Source organism: Porites lutea, chromosome 7 (genome assembly GCF_958299795.1).
Source record: "Porites lutea chromosome 7, jaPorLute2.1, whole genome shotgun sequence".
NCBI lineage: Eukaryota > Metazoa > Cnidaria > Anthozoa > Scleractinia > Poritidae > Porites > Porites lutea.
Genome location: NC_133207.1, coordinates 32988501 through 33008335, shown reverse-complemented (window position 1 = coordinate 33008335; position 19835 = coordinate 32988501). Strand labels below are relative to the sequence as shown.

General features: G+C 38.8%; 3 protein-coding genes across 5 annotated transcripts; 2 read left to right on the top strand and 1 right to left on the bottom strand.

The window, feature by feature from the left end:
• Nucleotides 1-456: 456 nt before the first annotated feature.
• On the bottom strand, nucleotides 457-8434 carry LOC140943875 (uncharacterized). Of its 2 annotated transcripts, none has more exons than XM_073392991.1 (7): nucleotides 8251-8434; nucleotides 5636-5722; nucleotides 4903-4971; nucleotides 4342-4353; nucleotides 3886-4034; nucleotides 1839-1856; nucleotides 457-1171 (listed from the first exon to the last, which is right to left on the bottom strand). In XM_073392991.1, the coding sequence occupies exons 1-5, from the start codon at nucleotides 8386-8388 to the stop codon at nucleotides 3909-3911; spliced, it is 432 nt and encodes a 143-aa protein (XP_073249092.1). In that variant the 5' UTR covers nucleotides 8389-8434; the 3' UTR covers nucleotides 457-1171; nucleotides 1839-1856; nucleotides 3886-3908. The 2 variants fall into 2 exon arrangements, with proteins under 2 accessions (XP_073249092.1, XP_073249093.1); XM_073392992.1 differs by having other exon boundaries at nucleotides 3891-4034.
• Nucleotides 8435-8508: 74 nt separating this feature from the next.
• On the top strand, nucleotides 8509-12100 carry LOC140943876 (uncharacterized). The gene is made up of 2 exons (XM_073392993.1): nucleotides 8509-8694; nucleotides 11763-12100. Exons 1-2 carry the CDS (start codon nucleotides 8509-8511, stop codon nucleotides 11880-11882), a joined length of 306 nt encoding a protein of 101 aa, XP_073249094.1. The 3' UTR covers nucleotides 11883-12100.
• Nucleotides 12101-13930: 1830 nt separating this feature from the next.
• Nucleotides 13931-19651, top strand: LOC140943161 (uncharacterized). Of its 2 annotated transcripts, none has more exons than XM_073392221.1 (2): nucleotides 13931-14121; nucleotides 16934-19651. In XM_073392221.1, exon 2 carries the CDS (start codon nucleotides 16943-16945, stop codon nucleotides 18317-18319), a length of 1377 nt encoding a protein of 458 aa, XP_073248322.1. In that variant the 5' UTR covers nucleotides 13931-14121; nucleotides 16934-16942; the 3' UTR covers nucleotides 18320-19651. The 2 variants fall into 2 exon arrangements, with proteins under 2 accessions (XP_073248322.1, XP_073248323.1); XM_073392222.1 differs by lacking the exon at nucleotides 13931-14121 and adding an exon at nucleotides 14817-14943.
• Nucleotides 19652-19835: the final 184 nt, after the last annotated feature.

Sequence of the window (19835 nt, the reverse complement as noted above, 5' to 3'; positions counted from 1 at the left end):
TGAATTCGCATATTACTTTTTCTTTTTTATTCATTTGGAATTGAAACTACCAATACGTTCATACTCTCCCTCAAAAACTATACCCGTTTTCAGACCGAAACGGCACCAAAACCCTACCCTTTGGAGTGGCACATACCTATATGGCTTATATAAGCAAGTACCCTCCCCCTCGGGGGAGGAAGGCGTACAAAACGGCTGGTAATCGAGCCTACCCAGTCTGATTCAAAATTACTGTTGGCCTTTTCTGCTAGGTTCTTCTGACTCATATAACAAGGACGACCGTGTCCTTAAAGCGAGTTTAACCGTGTAAGACTGAGATCAAGTTTTAGTAAAACTCTCCTCTTTCTAATACATACGACTTTTCACTGCAAACATTTATAAAATACTTCAAAGTAGAATCATACAATTATTTCATCAGATTTTATTGTTTCAAACTATAGACACTTTTAAGAGTCCCTCTTTTTCTAGAAACCACATTTATCTTTCCTTGCCATAAAAAGTCTTTGTCAACACATTTAGTGGAGCTTTCTTAGGTGGATTTTGATCCCAAATGTGCTCAAACACGTGCGTCTTCTTAGAGAAACTTACAACATGCTTTATATACAGCAAGCTCGTAATTTGCACTTTTATGTTTCTTTCACTGAAAAATAATTTTGTACTATCCAGTTTATAACATCTGACTGTATGATAAATCTGAAGTTTATCCTCCATTTATATTGATGTCGATGCACAGGATATTTAAGTTTTAAATGTAATACTCGTCCTTCCGAGTCTGGATTCTTGGCAGCTCTGGTCAGGCACTTCATCTGTCTTTATCAGGTTAAGATACATTAGTACTTCAAATTCTTGGCTGCTGTTGACTGGCAGATATTTTCCTTACTCAGTTCAGTCTAGGTATAGAAGTAGATTTCTTGACCAGCTTTGACCCAGGAAACTGTGTCTTCGTCCAGTTTACAAATTATCAATAGTAAGAAAACAGCTGTTTGTTAAATTTTATCTATATCAAGTCTCAATCTTTTCCGCAACACAGTTTCTCTTGTGATTAAAGTAACATGGCTCTCTGATAAATGTCAGCGATTTCATCTGGTACAGCGGCCCTGCTGTAATCGACGTCACCACGCCGAACCATTTCGCGCCAAAGCTCGTTTAGGTCTTCAACGCATGTGTTTATCTTTAGAAATAAACGTCAAGGAAACTAAACAGGTGTTGGAAACAGGGGAGAAGAGAGAGGGTTAGATTCTTCGCCTTGGAAATCAAATCCTTCCAATCTGATCCATGATACAGGTAAAACATTGGAACTAGCGCACAGCTCAACTTAATGCCCAATGAAGTGACATGGAATGTTGTTGGTCACTTAGCAAGAAATCTTATCAATCCGCACGCTTAATCAAAAACCTTTTTTGGCCCTTCCCTCTACCAGCTAACCTACTTCTATCACGCTGATCAATTAAACCTTAATCTATTAAACTTATTCTTTGACCCCGCCTAATGTATTTAGCACGAAAGTACTAATTGGGGACACTACTTTTACGTCTCCTATTGGAGACGGGACCACCATTTTACGAGGTCATCCGAGCCAGGCGAAGGTCTAGCTGTTTGCAGGCAAAAGGCAGTACCTTTATTTCTCAGTCATTTTAAGACCCTGAGTGTTGATCAGGTCCTGGTAATTGAACACACGACGTCGACCTCCCGCTCTGCAGTCAAGCGCTCTATCGACTGAGCTAATCATGCCGCGGTTAAGCAACAAAGTTTTGTGAGACAGATAGAAGAGCTGCGATTTTTCAAAGTATTGTAACAGCTTGTAACAAATAATATTAATATTCTGTGTAAAAGGATACCTCCTGATGCAGTTTTCGCTGAAAAAGAATAAAAGTTATACTGTGATTAGGCGACTAAGCGGAAGTATCAGCTTAAAATCCATTTCTCTCACTGTAGTGGTAAAAGCTTTAATCTTATTTTAAGGATAAGTAGCGCTTATGGTAAGACCAGCCCAGCAATTTTTTTCAGGTAAGAAAAAAGACAAAAAAGAACGGAAACAGCACGCCAGACAAGACAAATAAGTGCAAGGACTGAATAGAAGCGTTTTGAATCTGGCCAAAACCTTTAGGTCGGTTATTTACAAGAAGTCTAATTTAGGCCCAGGTTAAGCAAATCCTTGGACAAAGAGTAGGGCAAACTGAAAATGGCATCGAACGCAGTTTTGTTAAACACTGGCTAAATCCCGTTTAAATAACCGGCCCTTTGTTTCCCCGCGGCAATAATAATAATAAACAGGATCAAAAACCCATCAGTGCTTAAAAGCACTGTGGTCAATTAAAAAAAACTCACACAAAAACACACATCAACAACAGCAACAGAGGGGTTAAGCATGACGTCTAATACATCGAGCGACAAACATTAGAGATGACCAAGATACGATTTTTTAAGTATCCGATCAACAATACATCAAAAAAGTTCTACTATTAAAGTTTCTCACAAAGGTCAAACGTCAAACGCAATGTAGGTACTAAACTGATCACGTGATCATCTTGCAGTTTTTGTTGCCATACGGGATGCTTAGGCCACGTGCAAACAAATCCGGACAGTTTGAAACCGAATATAATTTCCAAGACTAATCGGTCTATCGTTCACACGAAATTCGAATGAATCCGCTCACCGAAAACGCATCTCAGTTTGAAACTTCTCTCCAGTGTGGTTTAAGAACCTGTCAACACAAATCCGGGTAAAAAAAATATGCAGTTTCAAAATGTCCGGATTGGTGTGGGCTGGCCAGGCCCTAGTCTCTCTAAAGCATAATAGATTAGCCACGGACAGGTCCTAGAAAACGTGCGAGATTAATCAGACGCAGCTCACTAAAAAGTCTCTTTCCCCGCCGCGTGTCGCCTTTTCTCGCGTGGGGTGATTTTCACGCGCCCCCGCGTTTCGCTCGCTCTACTATCCCTGAGGAAAGATAGGGGACTACTCGTAGTCTAGACTGACTATTCCATTCGACAGACCTGGAACCTCGGTTGGTTAAGCGGAACAACGGATGCTGGAAAAAATCAGGTGCTTTTCTTTTTCTTTTTTCCTGCTTACCTTTTCTGCTTGTTTACGGCGTTGTTTGTAAATATCATATAAAATTTCTCCAGCACACCAACATGAATCAATCAAGTCAACAGTAAATGTAGCAGCTGTGTACGCGACACAAACCCAAACAAGCCTGTCCATCGCTTATCGCTTGCCAGTAAATTTTGTTTACACAACAACGAAAAAATGTCGACTAAATCAAAGGACGATCGCTTCGTTCTGAAAAGTTCGTGCGTCTCGTGACGAAACAAAGACGACTGCTGAAAAGCTTTTTCTATTTTTGCGCACGCAAGGGATCGTTTACGCTCGCGCTTAAGTCGGCCTGTAATTTCCAATCGTTTTCGTCTATTCTGCTGTCGAATGAAAGTTGTTTATAATACGGAAATCCGTTCCTAACTCGTAAGGAAGGATTTTCGACTCATTTATGTGGTAGAACGAAGAACTAATACAAGTACGTCTTAAGACTTCTCGTCTTAATAAAACGAAACGCGTTGCAGATTTTAACTGACATTCATACCTCCTATCTGGACTTAACATATACTGGTCATCACAATTAATTCCTTCGCACCGGTCCCAGGACCCAAGAGCCCCTCTTTAACACGATATCAAAAAAAACCGAGCGGTAAATAAACCAAACATGCCTAGGACTAGTTACATATTTTCCCGCGCTAACTAGCGGTTGTATCCGATTGGTTCAAAATCTGATCGCGCGCTTACTAGTTCCTTCTGAGTGTTTCAAAGCAATTTTGGTTTAATGTCAAAAGCTCAAGTCTGTATTCTCATAACATAAACGTTTGTGTCATTAAAAACACCATTTACCTTACATTTGCCAAAGGATGTTCTCATTTGGCCGCTTTGTCCAAAATTGCAACAGGCGCCAGAATTCGATTTTTATTGGTTTCAACGATTTGTCCATTCATGATCATTTCATCTAATATCATATGAACTTTGTCGAGATTAAACATTATCTTCAGAACCGGCAAGTCAAGGAAGCTGCATCAGTAGTTATACTTCTTCAGGGATTTTTTTAAAAAACTGAAGTACATAAAAGTCATGACCCATGTTAAGTCGAAACTGGGATTATAGAGTGACTGTCAGGGACTTATTTCTCCAGGAACCCATCATTGAAGGCAAACCTCATTCTTAGGATTCTCTGCTGTTCAAAACACGCTCTGAAGAGTCCAAGTATGGGCGAACACTGGGAACGAGGTTGCATTAAAGGAGAGCTAGTGGTTTTTCAAATGAAAAAGAAGATCAAGTTTGAGTAAAGGATACATCCAGCTCACACTGAAAAAAAAAATACGGAAACAATCTAATTAGTAACTGATTTGCATCGCCTGTGAACAATTATTTTAACTAGTACTGTAACTCTACCTTTAAAAAGTATTATGGGGGGAGGAGGTGGCCAGGTATTGTAACCTCTCCCAGGAGAAGAGCCAAGTTGGAAGCTTTACAACAAGAAAAAGGGACGTTCATCTATCCAGACTGTTTGGGCATTTAAATGCTGTTACCAGTGAAAAAATGTTAAGCATAAAGCACCGATCTTAAATTTAAGGCTGATTTTTGCTTGTGACATTCAATTCCGGAAAGAACATTTCCAGTGCAATTTTTCTGCTATTCACATCACTTTCAAGGAATATCAGACCAAAATGTTCGTTTGCAACATCTGTAAATAAAGCGAGTGCACTTTGTTTGTTATATTTCACCCAGTTTACACATTACTCAGTTTTTCAGGCTTCTTTTTTTACGTTTTTTTTTTTAGCATGTTCTCATATCCATATATGGTAAAATAGTGAAAGGGTTGAATAACAAAAGATAAGAAGCGATCACACTCACCACACTAGAAAAGTAGCGGTCCAAAGTTTCTACCAAATTGTGAATGAATTCTAGTATTGCCAATTCATTCTGTAAGAAAACGATGAAGTAAAAGTAATAATACAATATCTGTACCTCTACAATTTTACTGCATTAACCATGGAATATTTTTTCCTGTAGCAGATTAAGGGAAGGGGTTGGGAAACCTAAACCCCTTCACATTCTAAGAGAAGGAGTAATAGTAAAAGCATAGATTGAAAAATAATCAACACAAAAAAATGATTCATAAGTGAAATTAATGCAGCTGGTTCATTAATCCAAATAATGTATCAACCCAGGGGATAATTACTTCACCCATTATTTAAACAATGACTGGACTGATTCCTGGGGAATGAGGTTCTGTGAGCCATGACATCAAGGACACCCTAAAAACTGAACAAATTCCCAAGGGGTTAGAGTAATTTTCTTTCAGCCATAACTAATTGGGAAAAAATGATTGGACTGATTCCTGGGGGACAAGGTTCTTTAAGCCATGACACCCACAACAGCATTCCAGTTGATTCTTTCAAGTGAGGGGTCTGAGGGATCACCAAGACCACGTGCTAATTGTTTTCGTTATATTTAATTAATACTTATATGTCATCTGTCGGGTCAGGAAGCCTTCTTTGTTGGGTCATTGACCCGAGACTCATGCCGGCTATCAAAAAATCACCTTGCACTGTAATAACATAATCACTTGACTTAAGACACTTGCCTCTTCTGAATCAACTCCAACAATAAAGAACAGCGAAGCATATCTTTTGTATATGACTTTAAAATTCTCGAATTCAAAGAAAGGACACTGAAAGAAGAAATTACACAAACAATAAGTCAGGTTTAAATCATTTTCAAAGCTAAACCCATACTAACTATTTTCATGGTAACAGGTTATAACCCAACAATAATTACTAACTACTACCTCTCCACAAAAAAACTTTTTTGTCCCATGAAGACTTTTGTTCTTGGACAACCATAGCTTAATCAAAAATAAAACAAAAACAGTGGTGATAAACATATAGTGAACTTTTGTCTTTTTATATGAACTTGACGTTTGTATAATCGCTAGTCAACATATATTTTCAAATTAGTGATCTTAAGTGACCGTTAAAAGTATGACAAGACTAAAATTTAGTCTTGTCATACTTTTAACGGTCACTTAATATAGATTAACAATATTCAAAATTCTTAACAGTAAAAAAATTATATAAGGCAACAGCTAATAAAGTATCAGCTTTTCACTGCTGATGTTGACATTTAAAGTGGACTTAAGACTTTGTAAATACAATGTTTCTTTTATTATGGTATTGATAATTGGATTTCCCTGACACTAAAATATCAAAATGACCCTATTGGTGGCTTTGACATGGTCAACAATAGCTAACAAGTGGTCATTTTTAGTGAGGGCCTTGAAGTGTTCAGTCTCCCTATCATTGAAGAAGAAGTCCCGGGCAGATTGCAGCAAAGAAGAAGCGTAGCAAATTTGGTAGCAACATCATGTTCATACAAAACTGTGAAATTTCACTATGTTTATCACCAGTACTTGTCTTTTTTTTTTGTCCCAGATGATACAATGAAGAGTCATTCTGTTTTAACCTCTCTACAATTCCTGTATTGTAAAACTGTCATTCTACAGTGGGTTACCCAGAGTTCTCAATAGTATTTGTACAGTCCTTGCTGCGCTACTTATGGGTGTAACACATGGCATGCTCCCCTGGGAAAATTTTGATTTAAGATGCTCAGAAATGCTTTGCAGTGGCCATGTTTTTGCATGTGGAAAGACAACACCTGCAAGCGGCCTGGGCTCAGATGCACAAATTTAATATGGCAGCCATATTTCAATGTTGCAGTGATGCTGCAAAGCATAGTGATTGTACTGTGATTCTGTGGTCTGCTGACAAGCTGTTCATTTTGACAACTTAAACCAAAAGAAGGTACATTGCAAAAGCAACTAACAGTCAACACTTTACACAGTCATTTACTCGAAAAGTCATCCTTTTATTTGCATTTGATAGGTGAAATGATCCAGTAGTTGAAGCGCTTTGACAGCCATAACATTCCTTGACAGCCATGACAGGTGTTACCGGTTGAGAACCGGTCAGTGTAAAACGCAGACTGCGGACCAGGGGTAAAATGCAGACTGAGTGCAAAATGCAGACTGCAGACTAAGAGTAAAATGCAGGCTGGGGTAAAATGCAGACCGAGCATAAACTGTAGTTGTGGAAGGGTTTAAGGGTCAAAAAATCCCGCAAATACATGTAAACGAACACTTACTTGACATCTGCTTTCACAAATCCATTCAGGACTTTCTTCTCTAGAACGTTGTCGACGACCCAAAAACATATAATCACAATCTTGAACCTTTTTTCCGTCCGAGAGACCTCATGCTTCAAGTTTTAAGACGCGAAGTTTTCGATATACGTGACCATGGACCGTGAATTGGTACAACACCACGATCTTTACGCTTAAATGGAAGCTGTTGACCCAAAATACTGTACAGGAAGAATTATGGCGATAAAAAAGGGAGTAAATCATTCCAACAACAAAGAAAGATGTTCTGCAGGAAATTTGGATGACCTTCTATGAAAGTATTGCAAATCAAGGTACACAGACTTAAGCCGTTCGGATGTTCATTGAAACTTCTGGCGAATGTGCAATGCACTTCGACTAGGAAGCGAAGTGTGTAACTGATACCGGCTAGCTATTTCACCGATTTGGAGAAGAAGGAGCACAAATGTTTAAAAAAGTCTACAGTCTTTATTCTGCATTTTGCACCCAGCCTGCATTTTACTCTCAGTCTGCAGTCTGCATTTTACGCTCAGTCTGCATTTTACCCCTGGCCTGCAGTCTGCAGTCTGCAGTCCACAGTCTGCGTTTTACACTGACCGGTTGAGAACCCTGGGTCACCCACTAAAGTTCCTAACCCCAACCATCACAGCTAAACTTGAGTGGCTCTATATTTACACAGAGTACTGAAGGGTTTACAAGACACATATTTCCAGTAGACCCGAAGTGTTGGTCTGACAAAGGTTTGAACCTGCAGCTTCTTGCCTGGCAGAACGGTACTCATCCAGTCAGCAGCATAATCTAACCCAGCAGCTTTCGTCCTCAACAACAAGTCATCTGTACTGTATCCTTTGAGTTTCTGTACAGCCCCATGCATTGCACAAACATGTTTCAATTCCATTCATATTAACTATTTCTGTGAAACAGCGTGAGATTGCTGCATGCATAATATATGACAGGGCTGTATAAAGGAAATCTTACCCACACAATATAGTCATTTATACGAATGACCTTCTGTAAACTACTCTACATGTCCGTACAACTTACTTGACCATCGTTTCTTGTTAAGCATTTGCGCGTTATTTCCGCTTCCATAGTTGTTCTTTCTTTGAGTTTCAAATACTCATAATACTGCGAAACACGAGTATGGCCTTGCTTATTAACAAGAAGTACAAATTTCAACATTGTTAAAACCGTTTGACTTGTAGAAAGTTCCAAGGAGAAATCTTGTTCAACACCGGTGAAAATACGCCAGGCGCATCAGCAAAACGAGGCCACATGAAAACGAGGGTAAAAACAAACAAGATGGCGGAGCTGGAAGCAGAAACAGATGAACAGGAAACTTATAGCTTTACAGAGTGTCAGAAAATTGGAAAAGACTTCTTGGATGAGGTGAAGCAATCTCTCGTCAGAGAAAATATGGAAAAAGAAGAATCTCGTGTAAAAGCCACCAAGTACCTCGAGGAAACAGCAATTTTGCATTTACTGGAGGTAAGCTCACTGTAGTGCGAAGCTAGAAATTTTACGCATGCTGCAACGTTTATTTTAGGGTAGGAAGTGAGGTTTAGACGATTGAACAAAGCGTAATTATTTTTACATACATTGCACCAATAACTATGCATTATTCAATTAAGTTACCTGTAAGTGACGGAAACAAAAATGAAACTTCATCAGGGGCATCAAAAAGTCGTGTAAAATAAGGGTACTCCCTAGTCTACCACGCAGCCGTTTTTAGTGTCGTCACGCAATACTCCTCCCCACAGTGGAGGGGAGGAGGAGGGAAGGAGCATTGCGTGACAACACTAAAAACGGCTGCGAGGTAGACTTGGAATACCCAAGCTGTGAAGAAAAGTATTGTTCCAATAGCCCCAGGGTATAACACAAAAATGAAGGTTCTAATAAAATCATGTTCTGTCATGGCATCAAACATGACCTCAGAGACCAAGGGGCTGGCTGTCAGGTCAGGAGAAACAATGCTTTCAAGAAGTTTTCAAGAACAGGCAGAAGAGCCCGGTCTCAGGAGTCACTAGACCATTTCCAAATGGTGCCACAAAAATTATGCCAGTTCCTGAGAAGGCACAAAAAATCTTTTGTATCATTGTATCTAGGCTGTTCACAGTCATCTATTTTTCCATAAGATCATCAAGATCAAGCACTTTGCGTTACGGGCGGCCATCTTGCATGAGTGTCAAAACTACTTAGGGGGCGAGGGTGGTTTGGGAGGAAACAAGAAAAATAGAGGGACTGTAATAACATCACTGCAGCTCGCGTTTAGGGGGCGTGACAGGAATTTCATGCCTTTTACCATTCATTCATTAAGAAACTCCGCTGGTGATGAAAAACATGCCAGACACATTTGGCATCCGTTACGCGTGTTTACAAATATCTCCTTTCAAAACAGTGATTTTATAATATTTCTGGGCCATTCCTCGAAATAAAAATCGGCAAACATACACAAGAAAACATTTTTCTAATCAAAATACCAAAAATCCTTTGTGTCTTTGCGCAAGATGTGCCTTATGGTATGAAAGCGTACGTTTTCTGGAAACGTCGACTTGTCAACAACTTGTCAGTGTCGGCAACTTAGACTAAACCCATTGTCAATGCAAATTAACATTTATTGTCTAATGACCAATCAAACGCCTGCGTTGCTGGCACAACGCGCTCCATGAATGCGAGCTGCAGTGATGTTATCACAGTCCCTCTATTTTTCTTACCCCCACCCCCCCCCCCCGAGCTATAATCCCCAACGCCCGCCCCCTTGGTACAATTGAAAATCCGTAGCCGTGATGGTAAGACGTGGTATATCTAAATGATCTCACAAAAAAATAGGGGACTGTGAACAGTCTACATTGTGCCCAATTGGTGAACAACATCTCTTGAGATACTTTCTTTTGTTTGTGCATGATGGCTGTTCAGTTTCCATCCTTTACCTCTCTGTCTCATTCACTAAGGTTGTGTGTGCAAGGGAAACTATCTCTAATTTGCTAACCAGAGATGGTAAAAGCTTGTCAGATACTAGCAGTAGGACTGTTCTAATAATATTTCTATCGAGAAAATTCTGTTTTCAACCGATCACAAAATGTCTTTGTTCATGTGTTATTTTGTTGACTTGCAAAGATGTGAAGTGACTGAATACTGCTCCTCCTTCTTCCCAGAATACACTGTACATGTTAATGATAGTATTTAATAAAAATAATAGCAATATTTGTTATTTATATTGCACATATTTCATAAAAATATTTATATGCGCATTACAATCTTGCAAATATAATCCATACTAAAAAAAACTAATATTATTCATCACAATCATATATGATAACATGCTAAAAATATGGTTAAAAAAATGTGTTAAGAGTGTAGGCTTTTATTTTTGGAAAAGCTTCTTTAAAATACTAGTTAAGTTGTTTCCACAATGTCCTAGTTTTCTGGGCAAATATCATTTTGAAATAGACAGGGTCATATAACTGAAACCCTCCCACACTGCTTGTTTTTTTTTTGGTGCAAGGGCCAGACAAGTTCAATTTTTGATATGCTGGCTGTCCAAACAACATGAGGTAGTGCATCATTTTCTCATTAACACAGCCTAGAAAATCTTATTAAATTTGCCAGAAATATTTCTTGTTCTCTTCTTATCCAAAGACTCACAACTACACTTGCGAAAGAAATTACATCACACCTGCCAAAACTCTTATTGATGAGAGTGTGCTTATACACTGTACACTTCACCTTAATATTTTATTGTTATTATTATTATTTTATTATTATTATTATTATTATTATTATTAAAAAATTATTATTATTATTATTATTATTTAGGATTATTATTATTGTTTCAATTTATTTTCAAAAGAAGAAAGCAAAACTGAATGTCTTGCAGAAGGGTTGCTTCATAAGCCATATTATGTTTAAAATTGCTCCATGTCAGTCTTAGCCTGGGACCAGATACCTTGGTGAGGTAAAATGGAGAGGGAAATTTCACCTGGGCCTTTTTCTCCTATTAAACCAGTGCCTTTCACCTTTATTGGCTTTTATCCACCACACAGTTTGTCTCTTTCTTCACACTCACCCTGTTATTTGCCCTTTTGTCCCACTAATATTATAAGGAGCCTGCTCCCAGGATACATGTATATCAGGGTCTTTAGAATGTCATTAGCTGTCATTGTGGGTGTGTACTTACTTTGCTCACTGACTACCTATTCTTGTTAATGATTCTTATGCATGTTTACATTAGACTAGCAAAGTTCACCACCAAGCCTTAATTGTGAACAAAATTCTTTGTGGGTATTCTTTTCAACTCTACTACTCTTGGGAATTCTTTTATCCAAAACTTCTCAACTTTACAATTTCAAAACGAGGCTTGATGGTAAAATTTGCTTGTTAGACCTCAACATGGATAAGGCCGACTGATTCATGAGCTTTAGTTAGCTGTTAACACCAACTATAAGCGAGCCTTACATTGATGCTGAATATATTCATTACCGTATCTAAAAAGTTTTCAGGACTTCGCAAGTATGCTTGAACCTGCATAAAACGAATTTTTTTTTTTTTTTTTGCAGGACTTGATTGCAAAGCTAGTGTTCAAAAGACCAGAGAAACCAATAGACTATCTGATTAAAGAAATGGAAGAATTGAAAAGAAAAGGAACACAAGCGCAAACAGAAGATAAAGCAACTTGAAGCTGGAGACTTGCAGAACTCTGTTGGATTTCTACAAATAATCGATATGTCAAAAGGAGAGTTAAAAAACTATTTTTCTCAATTTAAAAGCTGGTCAGCAAAAATGTTGAGTTTTATTTTTGACTTCAGATTGTATTTTAGAGAAAGTTTTCAGATTTTTAAAGATTATTTTTGAAAAATTAGAGTAGATTGTTAAGTGAAGGCAATATAAATGAAACACTGAAGCATTATTTGAAATTTAAACTATTTTTCTAACAAATGGAATAATTTATTGTTTTAGTACACAAAAATGAATGTGGCTAGAGCCAGCTCACTACATCAATTTCTCTCGCGTCAGCAAACAAGTTGTACGTTCTTGTTGCCCGTTTTGCTGTACCTTTAGCTTTACTAGCGGTTTGAAGACTGTTAGGCTGAAAGCAGGAGCCCGCATCAAAAAGCTTGTGTAGCCCGCGTAGCTGGCGTTTTTTTTTTTTTGGAGCCACACAAAGGCCGAACAAGCAGAGGATTTTGTTTTCAACTCACGCGCAGACTTAGAAAGATGAGCTCTGGAGTGAATGAGGTCCGTGTCCAAAGTAAGCACCAGTTTTCCCCATTCAGTCTCGCGGCTTTGCCGCTGGTTTGCGCCACACTCCTAAACAAAACGCCAGCAACACAGACTACATAAAATGGGTACAACGCGGCATATCGCATTCAGCGCAAACGAGGTCCCTAAAACAGTGTCCTCTAGTATGTACCCGAGGGTCCCCGGCTTCTGTAGGTCCACGTTTTAGAGTTTCGCTGAAGGACCAATAGCGCGCGAGGAATCTAGCAAAACGAGCTGTCCGAGATCGCGCAAATAAAGGGAGACGCAGTTCGCACCTAACTTCTAAGGAAATACCTGGCGCATCTTGGCGCAATATAAGTCCCTAGGGCGGGCTATGCGTTTCGAGTCTCATGGTGCCGCTGTTCGTCTCCGATACGTCACCAACATGCGCAAGCACTATCGAAAGACGCCAAACAAGGACCAGGGGCCCGTTTCTGGAAAGTCCCGGTAACTTTTCGGGCCCGAAATCAAATATTCAGAATAAATGCGCGGGTCCTGGCTCGCAAACTACTCCATTTTGTTTCATTAACTGATAGTTTTATCATGTTAGATGCAAAACTATTGAAACCTCGATCTTTAATGTAAACGGGGTCAGCTTACCGGGCCCGTTAATTATCGAGACTTTCGAGAAACGGGCCCCTGGCGACCAAAAAAGGAATATCCGAATCAGGGATTTGTACACAGTCAACCCAACAATTAGGGTGCTTTTTGCGGCAACGCATGTCCACCGGAAGTGGTCTGTTTTCATTCTTGAGCAGTGGTTTTGCCCAAATTTTCCGCCAAATCGTCTTTATAAGACTAAACGCAATTAAGAATACAAATTTGGAAGCGTTATGGCAGACTTGCGTTGCTCAAAAGCGTCTTTGCTTCAGCCGTCCAGATCAGTCCACCGGCTCCACGCCACAAACAAAACCTTTATTTGTATTTATTGTGAAGTGCTGAAGTTCGTGACGACACCATCGCGGCGCAATATCTATCCGTAATGCGAGTACCGCGGGTAGTTTTCATGGTCGCCGGCCAAAAACCTTTTCACCCCACTTCCGTCTGGATTGCTGAGAGTCGATTTTCAGTTTTTCATCTAAGATCAATCGAATGTAGTTCTCCTGCTTAAATTAAAGAAAGGTTTATGTTCTAAAATAACTCCAGCTTTTTTCGTTTGCCAGAACACACTTACCCTGCATCAGCCGCATGGGTTAAGTTCCCGGGCAAGGGAGGGTCCTCCCGATAAGCTAGTTCACGTGCAATTTTAAGTTGCCATGGACTTTGCCATTCATCTTGTTCCCAGATCTCGCATTACCCAGATCGCAGCTGCTCTAACTCATGGATGAACGATAAAATCGAAATAATTCCATAAGGAAACGAACATGAAACGGTTGAACAAGGCCTTCGGAAAGATGTTCTTTTGGACAAACTTCCGTGTTCCTACACCGTGACAATAATTGCGTGATGAAATCGACACGTGATCAAGTATTCTTGTGCATGCAGTCGTATCGTTGACGCGCGCCAACGCAAAGCGGCGACTGAGTTGCTTCGATTGGGTAGTCTGGAAAAACCGGACTTTTCGCCCTTTATGATATGAAAACTTTAGTTTTTACCTGTCAGGGATTCACAAAGAACAAAGATCCGACCTAAAGATCGCCCTGTGTTGAATGAATAGTAAGTATTGAAATGATCTTTGACTTTCTTCGAGTTTGGTGTATGCCGCCCGGTTGTTGATCCACCAACAAGTCGGATCACAACGGGGATTTTGATGTCATTGTTGAATGAATACTTGAAGAGATTATAAAGAAAGACAAAGATAAATCATCTGCAAGACATATAAAGATGTTATGAACGCGATGTTGCCTATTTCGGCGCTCTACAGCCAAATTTTAGCAACAAACGAGGAATATAAACAAGGTCGGTCAATACACTGTAACTGTACGTCACGTTGTTTCGCATGTTTTGGAAAGTTATCCCCTAAAAGTTAAGCCATAATTGCCTTTATTTTTTATCAAAACAAAATGCAGGAATTAAAATACTGGAAAGCATGTTAGAGCGAGTAAAGGCAGATGCTATGTAATCTGTACTGTTGGTTTCAATCTGGGTTTCGTTTCGTCTCAATTACTCGTTGTTTGTTACCGGATCATTTTATGACTGTTATGAACGAAGTAGCCGGCCGGATCAAAAGAAAAATGCTTTCGTTCTTAAAATCAAAAGCAAAGGTAAATAAGTTAATTTACTCCACACAAAATTAATGTGTTATTTGTTACATTTTTTTAACATCGCTCGCGCTGGCCGGTATGTTAATAAGTCAGTTCAGGTCCTGTTCAAGTAAAGCGAGTTTATCGCTTTTCCTCTTCCGGACAAAAGCCCAGTCAGTCATAAAATGCACGTTTTTTTTAATTGATAAAAGAATTCCCGACATTCCGATTACAAGTCTTATGTATTATATATAATTGGGACCTTCCACTGAGATGGAATATACCCCCACAAAAGGTACGGTATGATAAAAACACGTGTCATAGAAGTTCATCTGCATTTCATTATTGTTTCGAACAATTTCGACCAAAATATTGTTAATCGAGTTGTTTCATGATTCATGAAGCCTTCTATCGTTGCACTTAAATATCGATCTTACTATATTCAAAGTAGCTACCTAAAAACCTAAAAATTTTGATTACTTTAATATAGATGTTGTTATTTTTTTTAAATATTACTATTAGTAGAGCAGAGATGTTAGTTTACAGAGTATTTTAGGGGATGAAAGAATCATTTCTAAACTTATACACTAATACATGCCAGCTCTTGAGACATTTATCATGGTCTGAGGCTTATGTAAATTACCGTCATAACTGGTTGAAGATTTTACCCCGCATATGACCTCTAATAACAGTAGTGAACATGATAGCGTAAATTTCTAGATCAAATTTATGAATTCTGGAGTGCAAAATTATGCTGCATCAAAGGGTGGGAGAGTTTTAGCAGGTACATGTAGTAAATGGTAGAGGTCATTTGATTTACATAGATTTTTTGATTTTTGTTGACATAAAATGCAGACTGATAAACTTTCTAGTCAGGTGGTATTTTGTTTTGAGTTTTGTCTAAGAAGCCATATTATAGAGCGTTTTCATTTTGTAACAAAAGAAAGCATTTGCATAAGAAAAGAGTTCAACTCACACAGGACTGGTTTGGGACACTAACATGGCCGCCATTTCATTGTTTTGGTACACCAATATGACGGCCGTGACGTCGTGTGAAAACGCTCTATATGCCTAATCACATCTTGTTAATATTTGGATTTACTGTAAGCAGCAAAAAGGTTTCCATTATCCTGTCTTTTCTTGAAGGGTTTCTGTCATTTCTGCAGTAGTGGTGTAAAAAATGTAAAATAGTAATCAAAATTCTTATTATTCTCCATTTACAGCTGTAGGTGTTTAGTAAAAAAAGTTATCTATTTAGAATAATTATTGCTAACCATCAGCAAGGAAAATACTATTGGTATTCAAAATTCATTTCAGCAGATTAACAAATCAGAAAACATACAAGTAAATATTCAAAATTCAACATTGTTTGTAACACAAACCATTCAGTGCCTAATGCATTCCTCTTATCATGAATGCAAGCCTAGTTCTGATGAGTTGCCAAAAAACAATTTATGAATAATACACTGTATGCAGAATATCCAGGCCTCGTTATGCCACAAAAAGGTCTGTTGTGGGGCAAATTATGCAGTTTCTACTGACTGAGTATATTTTGCTTACGCCAAATAATTCTGTTTTCACACCAAACAAAATAACCTGAAATTACAATTTTGGTTTGTTACTACTGGTTCTAGCAATATCTTTTTTTATTTTTGATAAATTTTTTCCTGGATTATCTAATTGGATGCAACTAACTTGATATTGTGTGAAATCGCATCCTTGCATAGTGTCAGATTAGCCTGTTAGCCTTTTTTACTTAAATGAGGGTAACCTCATGCCTAAGGAATTTTGGTTCAATTTGTAGCAACTCCATCACTCTCCATCACTGGAGAGGGCTTTTATGTGTTTAACATTTTTACAAAATACTAAGCAGCACTATAGTATTGTAGATATACATAATACAAAGTAAGGTGAATTGAGCCTAAGTTATTGAAGGTTTCTTGGAACATTGTTTGTGTTGTCATGTAGCTAGCCTGCTAGCAAGCTTTCTCTCTTGATTTGTATTGTTGAAGCTGCAGAAAGAAATCACGGACCAGGTCCTGGGGGACCAAAAATGCCCATAAGAAATGGGGTTAAATTTTCCAATGTTCCCATGCTCGAATCGTTTGGAACTTTTAATAGTAGTTTATCTATAGTCTAATCCTAAATGATTGGCGAAGAGAAGCTTCTGTTGCAATTAGTTCTGTGTCCAACCACAAAACGACTGGACTAGAAACTCAGTTTACTTATTAATTTAGAATCCATAAATGAGAGAAGGAAATCTAAATTCCCTCTTTTCTCTTCAGCCAGGTGTAATGTATGTGGTCAACTCTTACCTCCACGTTCTTAAAAATATCGATACAAGTTGGGGAGACCCGAATAGTCCATCAAGTTCAAAGAAGTCCTCAAGACGGCGGAAGTCACGCTTCTCGTCACGCAAGTCACGCAAGAACAGTCACGCGTACAGTAGTAGCTCGGAAAGCGGGCTGTACAGTGAGGAATTTGTGAACTCTGGGTATTATGGAGATGACGAAGTAGAACGCTGTCGGTGTAAAAGATGCGTAAGCGAAGCGCGGGCAAGGAAACCCAAGCTAGACCTTGCCGCGGATTATGACATTATCAGCGTAGACTTGAGCGCGTGTTCAACGCCTAAACAGGAACCAATACTCTATCGCCCTAGAGAACAAACAAATTTTGATGAATACATTATTATTCCTTCGTCTAAAGAGGAGTTCATTTCTGGAGAACCAGCACACAGCACCCCTCTTGAAGGAGCAAAAACTGGTGATTTTAACATCAGCGCGGGTCCGCCTGTTAGAGTTGATATTCAAAACGCGCTAAATAAATGTTTATCATGCACTTTGTTAGAGGACACTGAAAGTGATAGTTTGTCACCAAAGCGCCGACCTTTACCATTGCAGCGGATATCGAGCAACGGTTCTGGAGTATGTTGGTGGAGAGAAAATATTGTATGGCAGCTTAAACAGCGGAACGATGCGGAGACAAAAAGATTCTCACAGCTCCAGGCCGAGGGACAAAGATGCCGAGCCAAGGTAAGAATAAACAGGGAACTTGCGGATTATTTAAATAAGTATGGTGAACTAAGTCATCCGAATGAACCTTCAGTGAGTACTACTGCCTCACTGAGCATGGAGGTTGAGTCAATTGATAGATCGGAGCTGGCTTTAGCGATAAGAAGTCATGGGACATCCAGCTTTTTAGCGGATGAGGTCGATGCTGAGAGACGTGTTAGAACGGACAGCATCGCGCATTTAGCGAGCACTTACCTCAATCGACAAAGAACTCTTGCGGAAGAAAAACAGACGGAAAGTGAAGATTCATACTCACCCGGATGTGAAAAATCCCGTATGAGCACCAAGTTCGTGAAACGTGCAGCGGGTAAAAAGTGGCGGGAAAATATTGTAAACCAGCTACAGATGCGGAACTTTCTAGAATGCAAGTACTTTACTGATGCTTTAGTGCGTAGAACCATGTCTCAGTTAAGTACATCAGAGAAAGTGTTGCCAACTCATGGACGTGGTTTGGAAGAGTACGATATTATTTCAGAGGAAGAAGTTAGTAGCCTGGACTCTGCAAGTACAGTTATGAATTCTACTCATTCAACTTCCCTGTCCCAAGGTTACAGCTCTGCACCGTTCAGCAGTCGTTTCTTTAGACGTAAACGTAAATAAAGATGGTTGCGTAGCATTTTAAAGCCAGAAACAAATTTATCTCGTTACAAACAAAGTGAAATTCTTAACGCGAGAAAACACGTGTAATTAACAGTCCCAAACGCCAGAAAAGCGCTTGGCTCCATTTCCAGCCGTTTGATGGGTGATTGCAATTTGCATCCTCCTCATTATGCGCGAAGGAACGCGGGCGCACAAAACGAAAGAGGAGTGTAGCGCTTGAAATGTGCTCCCACGCAGCCGTTTTTGTCTCGTCACGCAACGCTCCTTGACCCTAAGAATTGGAAAGGAACGTTGTGTGACGCGTGACGAAACAAAAACTGCTGCGTGGGAGATAAGAAATGTGCGGGAAGAGGAATATCGTGTAATTTTGTTTCTGCTCGCGTGGCCAAATTGAAACCTATAATTCGTTGAACAAAACTGCGTCATGTCTTCAAGGCATTTACAGTCTGGCAAGACTTACAGGAAGGAGTATAACTTAATTTGAAAACAAAACAAACGTTTTGAAGTGATTGACAAGGACAAATCCTGGTAATATTTCGAAGTTTTCCTAACTTTTACTTGAAAACTAAACACAGCTAGATGAAATAATCCCAAACTTTGAAAAGTAATATATTTTTTCACAAAAACTGATTCGCGTTTCCATATGAAGTGTTGAAAATGGTTTAATTTCAGTATCACAGCGTGATGGTGCTCCGGAAGGGTAGAACAAAAAGGTAACATATAATAATATATGAATAAGTTGCTTTATTAAAAACAGATGAATATTTTTGTTTTATTGAAAAACACAAATTTATTTCATTTTATTTGTATAAACGAATTTTAATATAATACTAACGGTTGTTAATATATGAGATGTTTTAAATATCTAAACTTATCTATAGCTGGGGAGCAAGCTACTAGAGCAGATTCGGGTAACGGGATCAGTCCTTTCCGTATATTAATGTAACGGGTTTTCTATAGTTTTGCTAATGGTTTTACATCTCGATTTCTGATCAGACAGTCAGTCAGCCAAAATTTTTACGTTTAATATAGTAGGCACAGTATACGTATTATCACAATGCTCATCGTGGTGTCTAAATAAACAGTTTGAATTTCTGTGTAGTATAATTTTTAGCTGGTTTTGAGGACTTGGCTTTTCCTTTTAAAGAGGTCTGCAACCAAAACAACATAAAGATTATTGTAATAATGTCTAGGTTTTTAAAAAACAAGAACAACTTAAAAGAATGTCAATTGTGAATAGTGTATGTAGTTACTTGTAATTAATTGCACATAGAAGCCAAGTTAAATGAAACATAAGCGTTGTATTAATAAAGAAACTCTTCAGTTTTGAAAGTGGACTAATCCCTATGAGTCAACACTGAACATTTTAGATGGACGATTTGACAAAACTAAACCCGCCGTCTCTCTCCCTTTTTTTTTCTTTTATTTAAAGAACTCCTACTGACGGTAAAGCTTTCTACTGGAGCGACCTTGCAGCTCTCGGAAGACCTCATGGGATTGGTTGGGAAAACAATAA

Coding starts and splice junctions, on each gene's coding strand:
- LOC140943875 (XM_073392991.1), bottom strand. CDS start 8,388: ATGTTGAAATTTGTACTTCTTGTTAATAAGCAAGGCCATACTCGTGTT. Junction 5,723..8,250: donor TAACAAGAAACGATGGTCAA/GTAAGTTGTACG, acceptor TTCTTCTTTCAG/TGTCCTTTCTTTGAATTCGA. Junction 4,972..5,635: donor TTGGAGTTGATTCAGAAGAG/GCAAGTGTCTTA, acceptor GTTTTCTTACAG/AATGAATTGGCAATACTAGA.
- LOC140943876 (XM_073392993.1), top strand. CDS start 8,509: ATGGCGGAGCTGGAAGCAGAAACAGATGAACAGGAAACTTATAGCTTT. Junction 8,695..11,762: donor CAATTTTGCATTTACTGGAG/GTAAGCTCACTG, acceptor TTTTTTTTGCAG/GACTTGATTGCAAAGCTAGT.
- LOC140943161 (XM_073392221.1), top strand. CDS start 16,943: ATGTATGTGGTCAACTCTTACCTCCACGTTCTTAAAAATATCGATACA.